This window comes from Dasypus novemcinctus, chromosome 23 (assembly GCF_030445035.2).
Source record: "Dasypus novemcinctus isolate mDasNov1 chromosome 23, mDasNov1.1.hap2, whole genome shotgun sequence".
NCBI lineage: Eukaryota > Metazoa > Chordata > Mammalia > Cingulata > Dasypodidae > Dasypus > Dasypus novemcinctus.
In genome coordinates this window covers 68,888,292-68,901,359 of record NC_080695.1, presented here as the reverse complement: position 1 = coordinate 68,901,359, position 13,068 = coordinate 68,888,292, and the positions used below count along the sequence as shown (strand labels likewise).

The following is a 13,068-nucleotide window of genomic DNA, read 5'->3' as shown; positions in this document are numbered from 1 at the left end:
CAGTGGTTGAGTACCTGCTTCCCATGTACAAGGTCCCGGGTATAATCCCCAGTATCTCTTTATAATCTCTGATACCTCCTTTGGAAAAAAAAATGTATGTCCTGACCATTTGAAAATTCAGCCATCCCCCGCCCCTTCCTGCCCCCTTTCAGGTGCTTATGAGATAAAGATTCTTCTCATCCCTGAGATCTCTTCTTATAGAAGATGAGGTGGCATTCAGGAAATGGTGAGTCTCTTACTGATTTCCTGGTAGCAGGAAGTGTTCTTTACCAAGAGTCATCTTCAGTGCAGCAATGGGCTCCTGGCGCGTTTGCTGAGCTCTTTGCAGTGTTTTAGGTATTGCCCTCCATGTCTTCTTTGAATGCTTGCGCAGCTGTATTTGAACTTCCTCCCACCCCCTAGAAGAGAAAGCCTGCAAGAGAAGCCTTGTACTTCCTGAACTGGTATCAGTTTTGAGGGTACTAAGAGGCCAGGGTCTTTATCCCAGGTTGCAGTGTTTTTTTGTTTGTTTTTGGTACCGGGGGCCTGGGATTGAATCCAGGACCTTGTATATGGGAAGCTGGCACTCAACCGCTGAGCCACATTGGCTCTCCTCAGTTGGTTTTTTTGTTTGTTTCTTGTTTGTTTGTTTTTAGGAGGCAGGGGACCAAACCCGGGACCTCCCATGTGGGAAGCAGGCACTCAGCTGCTTGAGCCACATCCGCTTCTCTGAAGTGACTGTTGCTTTCTGGTTGTTTCCTGCCAGCTGTGCAAGTGCTTGTTTAATAAATCTCACTCCAGTGCTTTGTATACTTGGGGTCAGTCCCACTTTCTCAGCATACTCTGCCTGAACTTACTCTTGTTCAAAAAGTTAATAATTCATTCAGTGAACTGTGTGATTTCACACAGTGATTTAAACAAAGGAGTGAAGCTTGTGTGTAAGATTTCCTGAGAATGGCAGCTGCAGATTTCAAGGAAATTTGGTTCATTTATTTAAACTCAGAAGCTGTTGACCTAGGGATCATGGTTTCCTCTGGGCCTCATTGGGTGAGAGCTGATTCTGCTCCGTCCACTGCCACCAACGCCTGGTTTGGCAGCCTCAGCAGGAACTGTGATACAAGGCTTCTAGCCTGAGGTGGTCACTTACTTCTGGGAATGAACAGGTGCTCCCTCTTTCTGACTCTGCCAGAAAATGAGATCTGAGTCAGAAGTGCTCAGATGTGACCTGTCCAGAATAATCTGTGGACTCACTGGAGTTCACATTCTTCCTTAGTGTTTACTAATCACCTGGCATCGTTTTCAATAAGAGATCATCAGCATCTCAGGTAACATTACATTTTATGAAGCATATAACTTAACATGTTAGGTCATTTCGTTCTCACAGTACTCTCGAGAAGGTAAAGCAATGAGATTCCTTACCCTGATTTATGAATGAGGAAACTAAGTCCTCAAGAGGTCATGACTTACCCACAGCCACAGAGCTACTAAGTATTGGGACTCTAGATTTCAAACCCAAATTTTTAGCTCTAAAGACCATGCTTTTTGTGTATGGCCAAACCACCTTTCCATTCCAGAAGGAGAGCTGCGTCTATAGCAATGATTAGTAGTAAGCGGGAGCCAGAAGTGGCCCCAATAAACTGACAAGGCCCCTGAGCTTATGCCCACCCCCTCTTACACAGTCAACTTCTCTGAGGCCTGGGACCGCTGCCGGCCAGGTGGCCTGTCTGTGCATCCATTTGCTGGATGGGATACAAATGCTCAGGCTGAGGAGAATGGGTTCATCTCTAGACGGCATCCAGAGATGGGACTTCTTCCCCTCTTGAGAATTTTTCTGGTGTCCTAACAAGTTCCAGAAAGCTAACCTAGAGCATCAGATAGATTGCCATGTCTGAGAGTAGACTGGCTGGAAAAGAGTTCTGTGTTCATTCTCAATTCTTTTAACAGCATTTGTATAGCTCAACTTTTTTTTTTAAAGGCGGTACGGGGATTTTGTACCTGGGAGGCAGTTACTCAACCACTGAGCTACACCCACTCCCAACTGAATGTATATTTTTTTAATATGATAAACTGAACCTAATAGACATATACAGAATACTCCACCCCAAAACAGGTTCCATTGGTCTATATGTCTGTATGCCACTACCATGCTATTTTTACCACTGTAGCTAGGTAATATGATTTTTTTTACATATAATTTTTTTTTGGTTCATACAACATGTTACATGATATATTTGGTTCAGAGTAATATGATCATACAGTATTTGTCCTTTTGTGTCTGGCTTGCTTTGCTTGCCATAATGTCCTCCAGGTTCATCCATGTTATCATATGCTTTACAACTTCATTCCTTCTTACAGCTGCATAATATTCCATTATGTGAATACACCACAGTCTATCCATTCATCTGTTGATGAACACTGGGTTGTTTCAACTTTTGACAATCATGAATAATGCCACTTTGAACATTGGTGTGCAGATGTCTGTTCTTGTCACTACTCTCAGTTCTTCTGGGTATATACTCAGTAGTGGTATGGCAAGGTCACATGGCAATTCTATATTCAACTTCTTTAGGAACTGCCAAACAGTCCTCCACAGTGACTGTATCATTCTACATTCCTACCAACAGTGAATAAGTGTTCCTATCTCTCTACATCCTCTCCAACACTTGTAGTTCTCTGTCTTTTTAATAGTAGCCATTCTGATAGGTGTGAAATGATATCTCATTGTAGTTTTGATTTCCATTTCCCTAATCATTAGTGATATTGAGCATTTCTTCATGTGTTTTTTTGCCGTTTGTATTTCTTCTTAGGACAATTGTCTATTCAAGTCTTTTTTTTTTTTTTTTAAAGATTTATTTATTTTATGTAATTCCCCCCTCCCCCGGTTGTCTGTTCTCTGTGTCTATTTGCTGCATCTTGTTTCTTTGTCCGCTTCTGTTGTCGTCAGCGGCATGGGAAGTGTGGGCGGCGCCATTCCTCGGCAGGCTGCACTTTCTTTCGTGCTGGGCGGCTCTCCTTACGGGTGCACTTCTTGCGCGTGGGGCTCCCCTACGCGGGGGACACCCCTGCGTGGCACGGCACTCCTTGTGCGCATCAGCACTGCGCATGGGCCAGCTCCACACGGGTCAAGGAGGCCCGGGGTTTGAACCGAGGACCTCCCATGTGGTCGATGGACGTCCTAACCACCACTGGGCCAAGTCCGTTTCCCTCTATTCAAGTCTTTTGCCCATTTTTCAGTTGGGTCGTTTGTCTTTTTATTGTTGTATAACATCTCTTTGTATATCCTGGATATTAAACCCTTATCGGATATATGATTTCCAAATTTTTTCTCCCATTGAATTGGCTGCCTTTTCACCCTTTTGACAAAGTCCTGTGAGGTGTAAAAGTGTTTATTTTGAGGAGGTCCCGTTTATCTATTTTTCCTTTTGTTGCCTATGCTTTGGGTGTAAGGTCCAAGAAGCCACCACCTATTATAAAGTCTTAAAGATGTTTCCCTACATTTTCTTCTAGTAGTTTTTTTTTTTTACATTTTTAAAAAAATTTAAAGTTAATAGATCACAAAGAGTATTACATTAAAAAACAGAGGTTTTCATAAAACCCACTCCCCACCACCACCACATCATTTTTGTAAATTGAATTTTTTTGAAAATATATACATCACAAAAAATGTTACATTAAAAAACATAAGAGGTTCCTGTATACCCCCACCCCCACCCCACTCTTCCCAAACCAACAACCTCCCCCATCATTGTGGCACACTCATCGCACTTGGTGAACGCATTTTGGAGCACTGCTTTACTACATGGATAATAGTTTACCCTGTAGTTCACACTCTCCCCCAGTACATTCAGTGGGTTATGGCAGGATATATAAAGTCCAGCATCTGACCCTGCAGTATCGTTTAGGACAACTCAGAGTCCCCAAAATGTCCCCAATCACATCTCTTCTTCCCTCTCCCTGCCCTCAGCAACTACTGTGGCCACTTTCTCCACCTCAATGCTACAATTTCTTCTATTACTAGTCACAATAGTTTTATAGTAGAATATCAGTAAGTCCACTCTAATCCATATTTTATTCCACCATTCTGTGGACCCTGGGATGGTGATGACTGCTCCGCCTCTCTATCAAGAGGGGGCTTAGATTCCACATGAATGATAGATGCAATTCTTCTGCTTGCTGTTGTAGGCACTCTTGATTCCCTGGTGTAGTGGTTGACCATCTTCACCTCCCTGTTAGCTGACCTGGGTAAGTCCAATGAACCAGAGAGTGGGAGTTGCAACTCTGCTGAGGCTCAGGGCCCAGCTGACACATGGCCAGTCCAGAGATTCAAGTCCCCTGAGTATACACCATCCATAGCGACAACCACAGGTTCAGTAAAAGGGACAGAAGAGGCATATGTAGAAAGGTCACATCTTAGTCCAGCTCCATCACGCTCAGGAGCACAAATTCCAAAGTAGGGCCCTCTGACATGGCACAGAACTCCAAATCCATCTGCCATGACCATATACCCTGTGGGTCTCGTAGCTTTCAGGAGAGCCAGCACCTAGGGTTGTATCTACTTTGGCTTTTTCTGGGGTCCTGCTGAGGCGTGTGTAAGCGTGACATCTCTGATGACTGCCCAACTCTTTTTTGAAGACTCTTAGTCATATAATTCATTTGTCTTTGCCATTTCCCCATTTTATTCAAGGTCAAAAAGCAGTTTTTAACACATAATCCTACATGTAGGCTGAGATATTCTGCTGGTCTGATTTGACCCTTTTATTCAAGGTCTCTTTCTAGTTGCATCACCAGTTAGTGATTGGTAGTAATCCCTTGGCTCCAGGGAGGCTCATCCCCGGGTGTCATGTCCCACGCTGAGGGGAAGGTAATACATTTATGTGCTGAGTTTGGCTTAGGGAGTGGCCACATTTGAGCAACATGGAGGTTCTCAGGAGGTAACTCTTAGGCACCCTGCAGCTTTAGGCCTAGTTCATATTTCAGGCACACAGACTCATAAGCATAGTCATCAGTATCAAGGGCTCATTATTGGACCATCCTTCCTTGTTGGTCTTTGCCATTGCACTTGAGGGATTATTGCTGTTCCATTGGGGAATGTGACAGACCTCCCCTGGGTGGGAATTCAGCACTCCCTTAGCTGACGTTTGTAACTGTAACTACTATGAAAATACCCAACATATATCAACATTTTTATGTCCCCTATATACATGCCCTGGAGAACTCCCCCCCCCCATATTCCCCCCTATCAATAATACCCCACAACAGTGTTCCTCCCCTGCCGTAGTTGAACTTCTCTGTGGTCCAAAACTTCAACAATGAAGCCTAATATATTGCCAAATTCAATTAATAGGAAATTTAGATATAGTGATGGGTTTAAAGTTTAGAAATAGAATACATACTAATTTAGAAATACTAAAATAAAGTAAAAATAAATTGATGTATTAAAAAATGAAAAATATTATAAAGCTTTGTTTTTAATGATTTGCCTTTCATCACTGTAATAGGTATTGCCCTGTATGTACACTGGCAGGGCACTTTCTTTCATTTCTTCCCCAATGTCTATATCCTTTCTCTTTCTTTTTTTTTTTTCTAATTTTTAATTTTGTATTCAAAAAAGTTTTAGATCACAGTAATTCACATATACAATATAGGGGACTCCCATATATCCAACATTAAACCCTTTTCCCCTTTCCCCAGCAATATTTTTACATGTTCATGTTATATTTGCTGCAGCTCACATACAGATTTTGAAATATAGCTATCAAACATGGTTCCATTTTGGTTTACATTATGGTTTATATTTTAGACTGTACACATTTTAAAATTTTTAGTTTCCTTATATTTTACATTATGGCTTACATTTTAGCTTATAGACTTATATACACTTTTGGTGTAGTTAACATGTCCTATGTCCATCATTTTATGATCTTGTGGAGCACTTCCATTGCCCCCCAGTTGCCCTGCTTCCATCTATTCTTTACCTCTCTCCCCCTCTCTTCAGGGCCCACAGGGACAATCAGTCTTCACTACTTGAGGGACCAGATCTATAGACACTTGCCACAATGCTGAGGGCTTGACTGCCCTAACCACCTGGAAGCCACCGATTCTCTCGAGACTCAGTTCCCTCTGTTTGAGAACATCAGGTCTCCCCAGGATGTAGGTCCACCTTCACACTCATTGTATGGGTCTCCACCTATGATATAACACACAATGACAAAATGAGCACTCACACACTCCTAGAGGCCTGCCTGTGTACCGGATGCCCCCCCTTAAGCACCTTAAACACGTAATCCTTCCTTATTTTATTTTATTTTATTTTTTAGAAAGATTTATTTATTTATTTAATTCCCCCCCCCCCCCCCCCCGCCCCATTGTCTGTTGTCTGTTCTCTGTGTCCATTTGCTGCATCTTGTTGCTTTGTCCGCTTCTGTTGTCGCTTCTGTTGTCCTCAGCGGCATGGGAAGTGTGTGTGGCGCCATTCCTGGGCAGGCTGCACTTTCTTTCGCGCTGGGCGGCTCTCCTTACGGGGCGCACTCCTTGTGCGTGGGGCTCCCCTACGCGGGGACACCCCTGCATGGCGCGCATCAGCACTGCGCATGGGCCAGCTCCACACGGGTCAAGGAGGCCCGGAGTTCAAACCACGGACCTCCCATGTGGTAGACGGACGCCCTAACCACTGGGCCAAGTCCGTTTCCCCCTTATTTTATTTTCTGAGGAGTTTTCTCAACATTATAGTTCAGCCATATACCTGACAGTCACCCATATTCAACTATCAATATTTTTAATGAAGTTGTTTTACTTTAATGAAGTTGTTTATCTTATCTGATCATCTCAATAGTCTTGTGGTATTGAATGCTGGGTAGGTATTAATTCCACTTTACAGTTGAAAATTAAGGCCCAGAGAGCTTTAGAGGCTCTAAAGAGATTTACCTTTTTGCCTCTGACTTGCTCTCCCCTGCTGCTGTTTCTTTTGCCAGTATCCCTAGCATTCTTTGTTCCCCATATCATATGTGGGTTTTATGACTAGAATTTTGGAATTTATCCTTTTCATGTAGACACATATTCAGAAAAGAGCTTTAGTGATGGGTAAACAACCAAGTTGTTTATATCTGCTAAGGCTGATGGGATGGTGGGGCATCTTAAGAACTGACTATGGTATTGTTTAACAGAAACAGGCGTTCTCGCTTAAGGGTAAAAAAGCCCTTAGGGCATAGAAAGAGGGGAGGAATAGACCTTATGATATGGGAAAGGGAGAACTTAGGGTCCTTGTATTGAGTTTATCATCTAAAGGTTGTTGCAATTTTTGAATTGTGACCATCATGAATGTCAAAGAACAGGTGGAAGGAGAGAGATCATAAAGGTGAAGGAATGGAAGACACTCACCCACTGAGGGGCATGGGGAAAAAGCTGTGGAGAGGGAATACCTTCAGACAGAACACCTGGCAGCCTAAGTTTCTACAACTACAACTCAGGTTGGAGAGGCTAGGGCTACTGGGCTATAAGTGATTTGGAAAATGATTCTGGACTCTGTGACAGGTGGGCTATCATGAACTCAGCATTGTGAGGACCAAATGATGCAGCAGTGAGATGACATTCCCTGCTGACTATCACAATTTCAGGGAGTGAGAGGTGGGCAGAGCTGTTAGCCCCCTGCATCCACTTTTCCTCTCTAGTTCTGGCTGGGCACAGCAGCTTCTTCCCTTCCTTCAGTCCTCGTTTTTTTCTGGGAAGAAAAAGAATGAGAAAGAGAAACAATGAGAATTGTTACAGATGAAGCCTTTATTGTACCTTTTTGGGTCTCCAGAGGGAAATCAATGATAAATGCTGGTCCTTACATTTTGTTTCTGCCAGCAGCAGTACCAGGGTCTCTGGCCTTCTGAAATTTGCTCAACTTGCGTCACCCTGTTATTTCAGAAGCCTAAGTGTCTTGAGCCTGCAGTTTACCAGGAGCAAAAGCTTTGCAATAAGCATTCAAGAGCTGGCAGGTATGTCTAAAGGGAGCCTTTTGCAGGAAGTTATGCAATAGGAATGTTATTGCCACTTCTGTCAGATCAGGTGTTGGGCTGAAAACTAGTAGCTGGGTCACGTGACCAGCCAGGAGGGCAGGAATTGTGGAGTTGTGGAGGTAGATTTTATATTATTAAGCAGAGTCACAGTTTTCTGAAAGTGTGAGAGAGGGGCAGATTGCTCTTTCTGGAATTTGTGATAGCAAAATAAAGAGGACTCCAGGGACTTCCTGTTGACTAGTTAGTTCACTGCAGGACCTTTTATGACTGGCTTGGCCAAAGTCCTCCCTCGGTTTCTTTTTTAACTTTCCTTTCCTTGTCTTTTCTTTTCAAGACAATTGAGCAACTTTATATAAAAGAACCCAATTAGCTAAAACCAAAAAGCTAGTATTTCTAGTTTTCCAGCTCCCTTCCTGTCATTGTGAGTATGCTTGTTGAGTTTGGGGTCTTTTTCTGCAGATTAGTTTGTGTGTACTTTTCCATGCCTGGGCTCCGTCAGTGGACCTGGTGTGGCTGTCCAAGGTCCCACTGTTTACTGTTTTTGAGGAGTCATGCCCTGCACTGCTAAGTTCTGTAGTTTTTGCTAACATCAGTGGGGCTGTATATCATTTTGGTACAGGTTATTGTTAATATTTCTTGAAGTATTCCCTACAGTGGGATTTCTTTGTTTTTGTTGATTTTACTGATATTGTTGACATCGAGAAAGGCTCTATATTTTTTTTATTTGGGACCCAATTTTCTAGCGGGTCCAGTGGCTCCTGGAAGGAAAGAAGATTCAAGTGTAAGGGATAGCTAGACTAAGTCTGGACACACAGCTTTGCAGAGAGTGAAAAGAAGTCTGTGTCTGTCATTGCAAGGTGGCTCTGAGGAACCACACTGACAGCCTCTCCCCGGAGGGACCCAGCGGTCCCAGGCTACCTTTGTCCGACCCCCAGCCTGTGTGGGTCGAATGTGTTAACCAAGGCTCCCCACGAGCTCCTCACTCCCACTTGGCACAGATGGTACTAGCCAAGGACTTAGTACTGGTGCTGCCCGGGTGGGATGAGCTGTTATCTTACCTTCAGAGTAAAATTGGTAATTCAAGTTTCAAGTTAAAAACTGTTGAAGTAATGGACGGTGGAATGCTTTTAGCTTTTTTTTTGAACTGCATATTGGCAATATGTAATAAACTTTTTCTTCCCTTTTTTTTTTTTTAATTCAGTATATATTGAAAACCTATTATTTTCTGGGCGCTGGAGATACTGGAGTGAAAAGAGAGCCTTGGCTCTTCCACTGGGGCCAAAACTATGCCTACCCTGAGCTGGGACGACAGCGCTAGGGGCCCTGGGCAGGACAGAGGCTGAAGAGGGTGGGTGCGAGGGTGTGCCTGGAGGGAGACTGGAGCGAATAAAGTGCTGCTAGGAAAAAGAAAACGGCAGGGTGGGCGCCAGGGGCAGCGTCTTCCCCATTTGCCTGCTAAAAAAAAAAACAAGGCCCTGTTGCTCAGGCAGGACTACCCGCCCCATGGTGTGCAGTTGTTATTAAAGCACAGGTCACCACAGGACTTGGTCACACCCAGCCACCACTGTGCTGCGTGGCCACGGTGTGCACAGGGCAGGCCGTTACACCCCTCCCCGCCGTCGCCAGGCTCCTCTGCAGCCAGGCTGCTCTCGCTCCTGTCTGTCTGCTTTGAGTTTCGCCTGTAAGCAGCGTGGAGTCTGCAGTTTCTTTGAGTGACTGGGGTGTCACCAGCCATCACTGCACGTGCCCAGGGTTTGCCTGAAACTCCGGGATCCCTTCCTGCTCCCACCCAGCGGCTCTCTCCTGCTCTCTGAGTGCCGAATGGCTGGGGACAAATCCTCCAGAGCAGACATGTTCTTTCTTAGAAGTCTGTGAAGTGAGATTAGTGTGTATGGGCCCGTGGAAGTCCGCGGAAGAGGGGCTTGTTCCACAGCGGGCCCCTGAGTAAGAGGCTCTTGGGGCAGTGCCTGCAGCCTTTAGCGCTCTCTCCCATGGGCTGTCCCTTGACCTAGAGGCCCCTCCCCGTGCTTCCCAGAGTCCTGTCCTTGTTGATGGCCCAGAGGCGAAGCCCTTCTGAAGGCTGTGGCCGGCGCCCTGCCCGTCCTTCTAGGACTCGGGTTGTGCACTGGATGTGGCATTGGCCTTACTGGAGATGAGGTTGTATCTGACTCCAAGTTGAAGTAGTCCTGGGAGATGGCCCGCCTAGAGGGGACACAGTCTACCAGTACCAGAGGGCAGTGTCTGAGGAGACAGAGGTTCCTCTTTATTTTCTCTTTGTGCCTTTCAAGGACCACCTCATACACCTCCTTAGCCCCCTCCATGGATGGCACAGGTGGAAGATGTGCAGTAAATAGTGGTTGAGGTAGAAAATTAAGGTCTCTTCTTTCCTTGGCCCGGTTGGGCCTCAAGATTGGTAGTTCCGTCTTTGTAAGCTACTTCTTTAGTTGTTCGTGCAGTTCTGCTGCTGTTCATGGGAACGTTCTCCATGTGGGCCGCCCCATCCACTGCCAGAGCAGAGGGCTCCAGGGATGATGAGCTTGTCACGCTGTGGGACCATATTTCCCCCGCTGACGAAGGCTCAGCCCTTGCAGCCGGCACTGGGAGCTGATTGGCTGACTTAACTGCTTCCTTCAGCCCAGAGGCCTGAGTGGGCTGGGAACAGCCGGCTTGGTTGGTGACTCAGATGCGCTAATGCAGGCTTCTCGGCCTCTCCAGCTGCTCTGCTCTAAAGCAGGGCTGCTCGGAACAGGCTGTCCGTGCCAGTTAGTGCCTGGCTCCTGCTGCTCTTAGCCCACTGGCCACCTGACCTTTGACAGGTAAGGCTGGACGAGCTGGCCTCAAACCAGCTTGTGATGTAGAATCTGTGTGTCACTTGCGAAACTTAGAACCGCTGTGCTGCTCCTGCTGCTGCTTTTTTTTGCTTTGTTTTGTTTTGCTTTGAGTTTTATCTGTAGTGCTCATTCTTTTGTTTTCTTGTTTGGGATAATACTTTATTTTGATAAAATTTCAAACTTACAGAGAAGTTGTAAAAACAGTACAAAGAACTACTGTTTACCTTTTTTCTAGATTACCCTGGTTTAATATTTTTCCTCATTTGCTTTCTTAGTCACTGGCCTGTATGTGCACTTCCCACATGAATATGTGCACACACAAACACACACACACTTTTTTTGGGGGGGGTACTGGGATTGATCCAGGACTTCATATGTGGGAAGCTGGCATTCAACTAGTGAGCCACATTAGCTCCCCTGAGCTGTTTTTTTTGTCTTTTTTTCGTGTTTTTGTTTGTTTAGCAGGCACAGGGGACCGAACCTGGGACCTTGCCGTGTGGGAAGCAGGCGTTCAACCGCTTGAGCCACATCTGCTTCTACACACACTTTTTCTGAACCATTTGAGAACGTTGCAGACAGCAATGCCCCTCCTAGATATGTCAGCATGTGTTTTCCTAAGACAAGGACGCTGTCTTGCCATATCCACTGCACAGTGAGAAAAAGCAGCAAATTCAACGCTGATAGAATACCGTCATCAAATCCAGTCAGTGTTTGGATTCTGCCCATGTTCAGATGTGATCCCAATAATGTCAGAGCCTTATTTTTTTAAAGGAAAAATCGTGGGGTGCATGGGCTTCCCTCTTCTCTTAGTTATGTTGGCCCCAAAGCATTTGGGAGACACCTGCTGTGGGCACGGCATCACCAGCTCTGTCTTTCCCCTCAGGACCAGAGGAGTGAGAGTATCTGGACTCCCACCCCCACCCCACCCTGGCAACAATGTCAACGGAGCTGGAGACGTCAGAGGGGGTAGATGAGTCGGAAGAAAAGAGCCCCAAGGCCCCAGAAGGGGAAAACCATGCCAGGTGAGCACGGGAGGACTGCTGGGCTCGGCCCCCTGGGGTGTGGTCAGGGCTGCGCTGCTGGTCCAGCGCCAAGGACCCCAGGTGTGCAGCACCCTCGGCTGCTCAGCTCTCCCTTTTTCCAGGGCGTGTCCTCATCCATCATCTTATCCAGGAAGGTAGGACCGGGCAGTGCTAGGAGGACTTGAAGAACTTGTCAGATTCCTTGTCCTTTATTCTTCTTAAAAACCTAATAGTTTTTTCATGTGGGTGAGAAATGGTGACCACAGGCAAAGCTGGCACCTTCTCAGTATACCATCTGCCACTCCTCAAAAGGTGGGAGCAACTCCCAATCCCCGCTAGGACAGTTTCTCTTACTGCGTAAGGCCAGTTCACGCTGAGTCTCAAATTACCAGGGCCTGTTCTTCATTTTCTTAGCCTCTCATTATAGCCCTGCCATTGGCAGGGTTTTGGTTTTTTTTTTTTTTAATTTTTAAGTGATTGCTAATAAACTAACTCTCCTCAGGTGGCTGGGTGACAGGAGCTAGTCTCCTAAGAGGCCAGCATGGGCTGAGGCATGAGAGGGCAGAGTTTGTCCCGGGCTGCCACCATCGTTAGGCTCAGGCATTCACCACCTCGTCCATTGGTGCAGCTCCAGCCGGGGGGGGGGTTTTAAGCAGCACAATCCCAAGGACCCGGGCTCTGGCCTTCCTTCTCACCCTGTGCAGCCCCAGGGGGGACAGTGGGGGGAGACAGCAAGGCTGCCGGGGAGTGGCGAGGTCTGGTCCCTGGAGAAGCGGATCAGCACTGTCAGAGGCTTGGAAACGTGGGCTCCTGGTGCTTGGCAGCCACCGAAGCAGAGCATCATTTACCTGGCTGTTCACGGCAGACGCATGCACGGGGACATCTGAGGAGGCCACAGTCATTCTGTGTCATGATTGCTGGGAATACACTGTCATTTCTCCCCTCCCAGTGCTGCTGGACAGGAGCCTGACTTTCAGGTTGGAGCTGTGACTGATGGCCCTGGAGTCTGGGCTTGGTGGCGGGCCAGGGTTGGGGTTAGCACATGCCTGCAGCCCCACATGGTCCCTTCCCCGGAGCTGAGGAAGGCTGCCCACTCACGCATCACCCTGTCTCCACAGGACACCTGACCTCTCTGAGCTCCTGAAGGAAGGGACCAAGGAAGCCCATGACCGGGCAGAAAATACCCAGTTTGTCAAAGATTTCCTGAAGGGCAACATTAAGAAGGAGCTATTTAAG

The 13,068-nt window shown here is 46.3% G+C and overlaps 1 protein-coding gene across 2 annotated transcripts in view; it reads left to right on the top strand.

The window, feature by feature from the left end:
• The window catches only part of HMOX2 (heme oxygenase 2), a 35,860-nt gene that overhangs the window by 20,487 nt on the left and 2,305 nt on the right, over positions 1-13,068 (top strand). The window contains exons 1-3 of one of the 2 annotated variants that reach the window (XM_058286555.2): positions 208-226; positions 11,694-11,832; positions 12,951-13,068. In XM_058286555.2, the coding sequence (XP_058142538.1) occupies positions 11,747-11,832; positions 12,951-13,068 (204 nt within the window). In that variant the 5' untranslated portion in view covers positions 208-226; positions 11,694-11,746. Of the gene's footprint in view, positions 1-207; positions 227-11,693; positions 11,833-12,950 lie in introns of those variants that run through there. The other variant, XM_004452181.5, reaches the window with a different exon arrangement.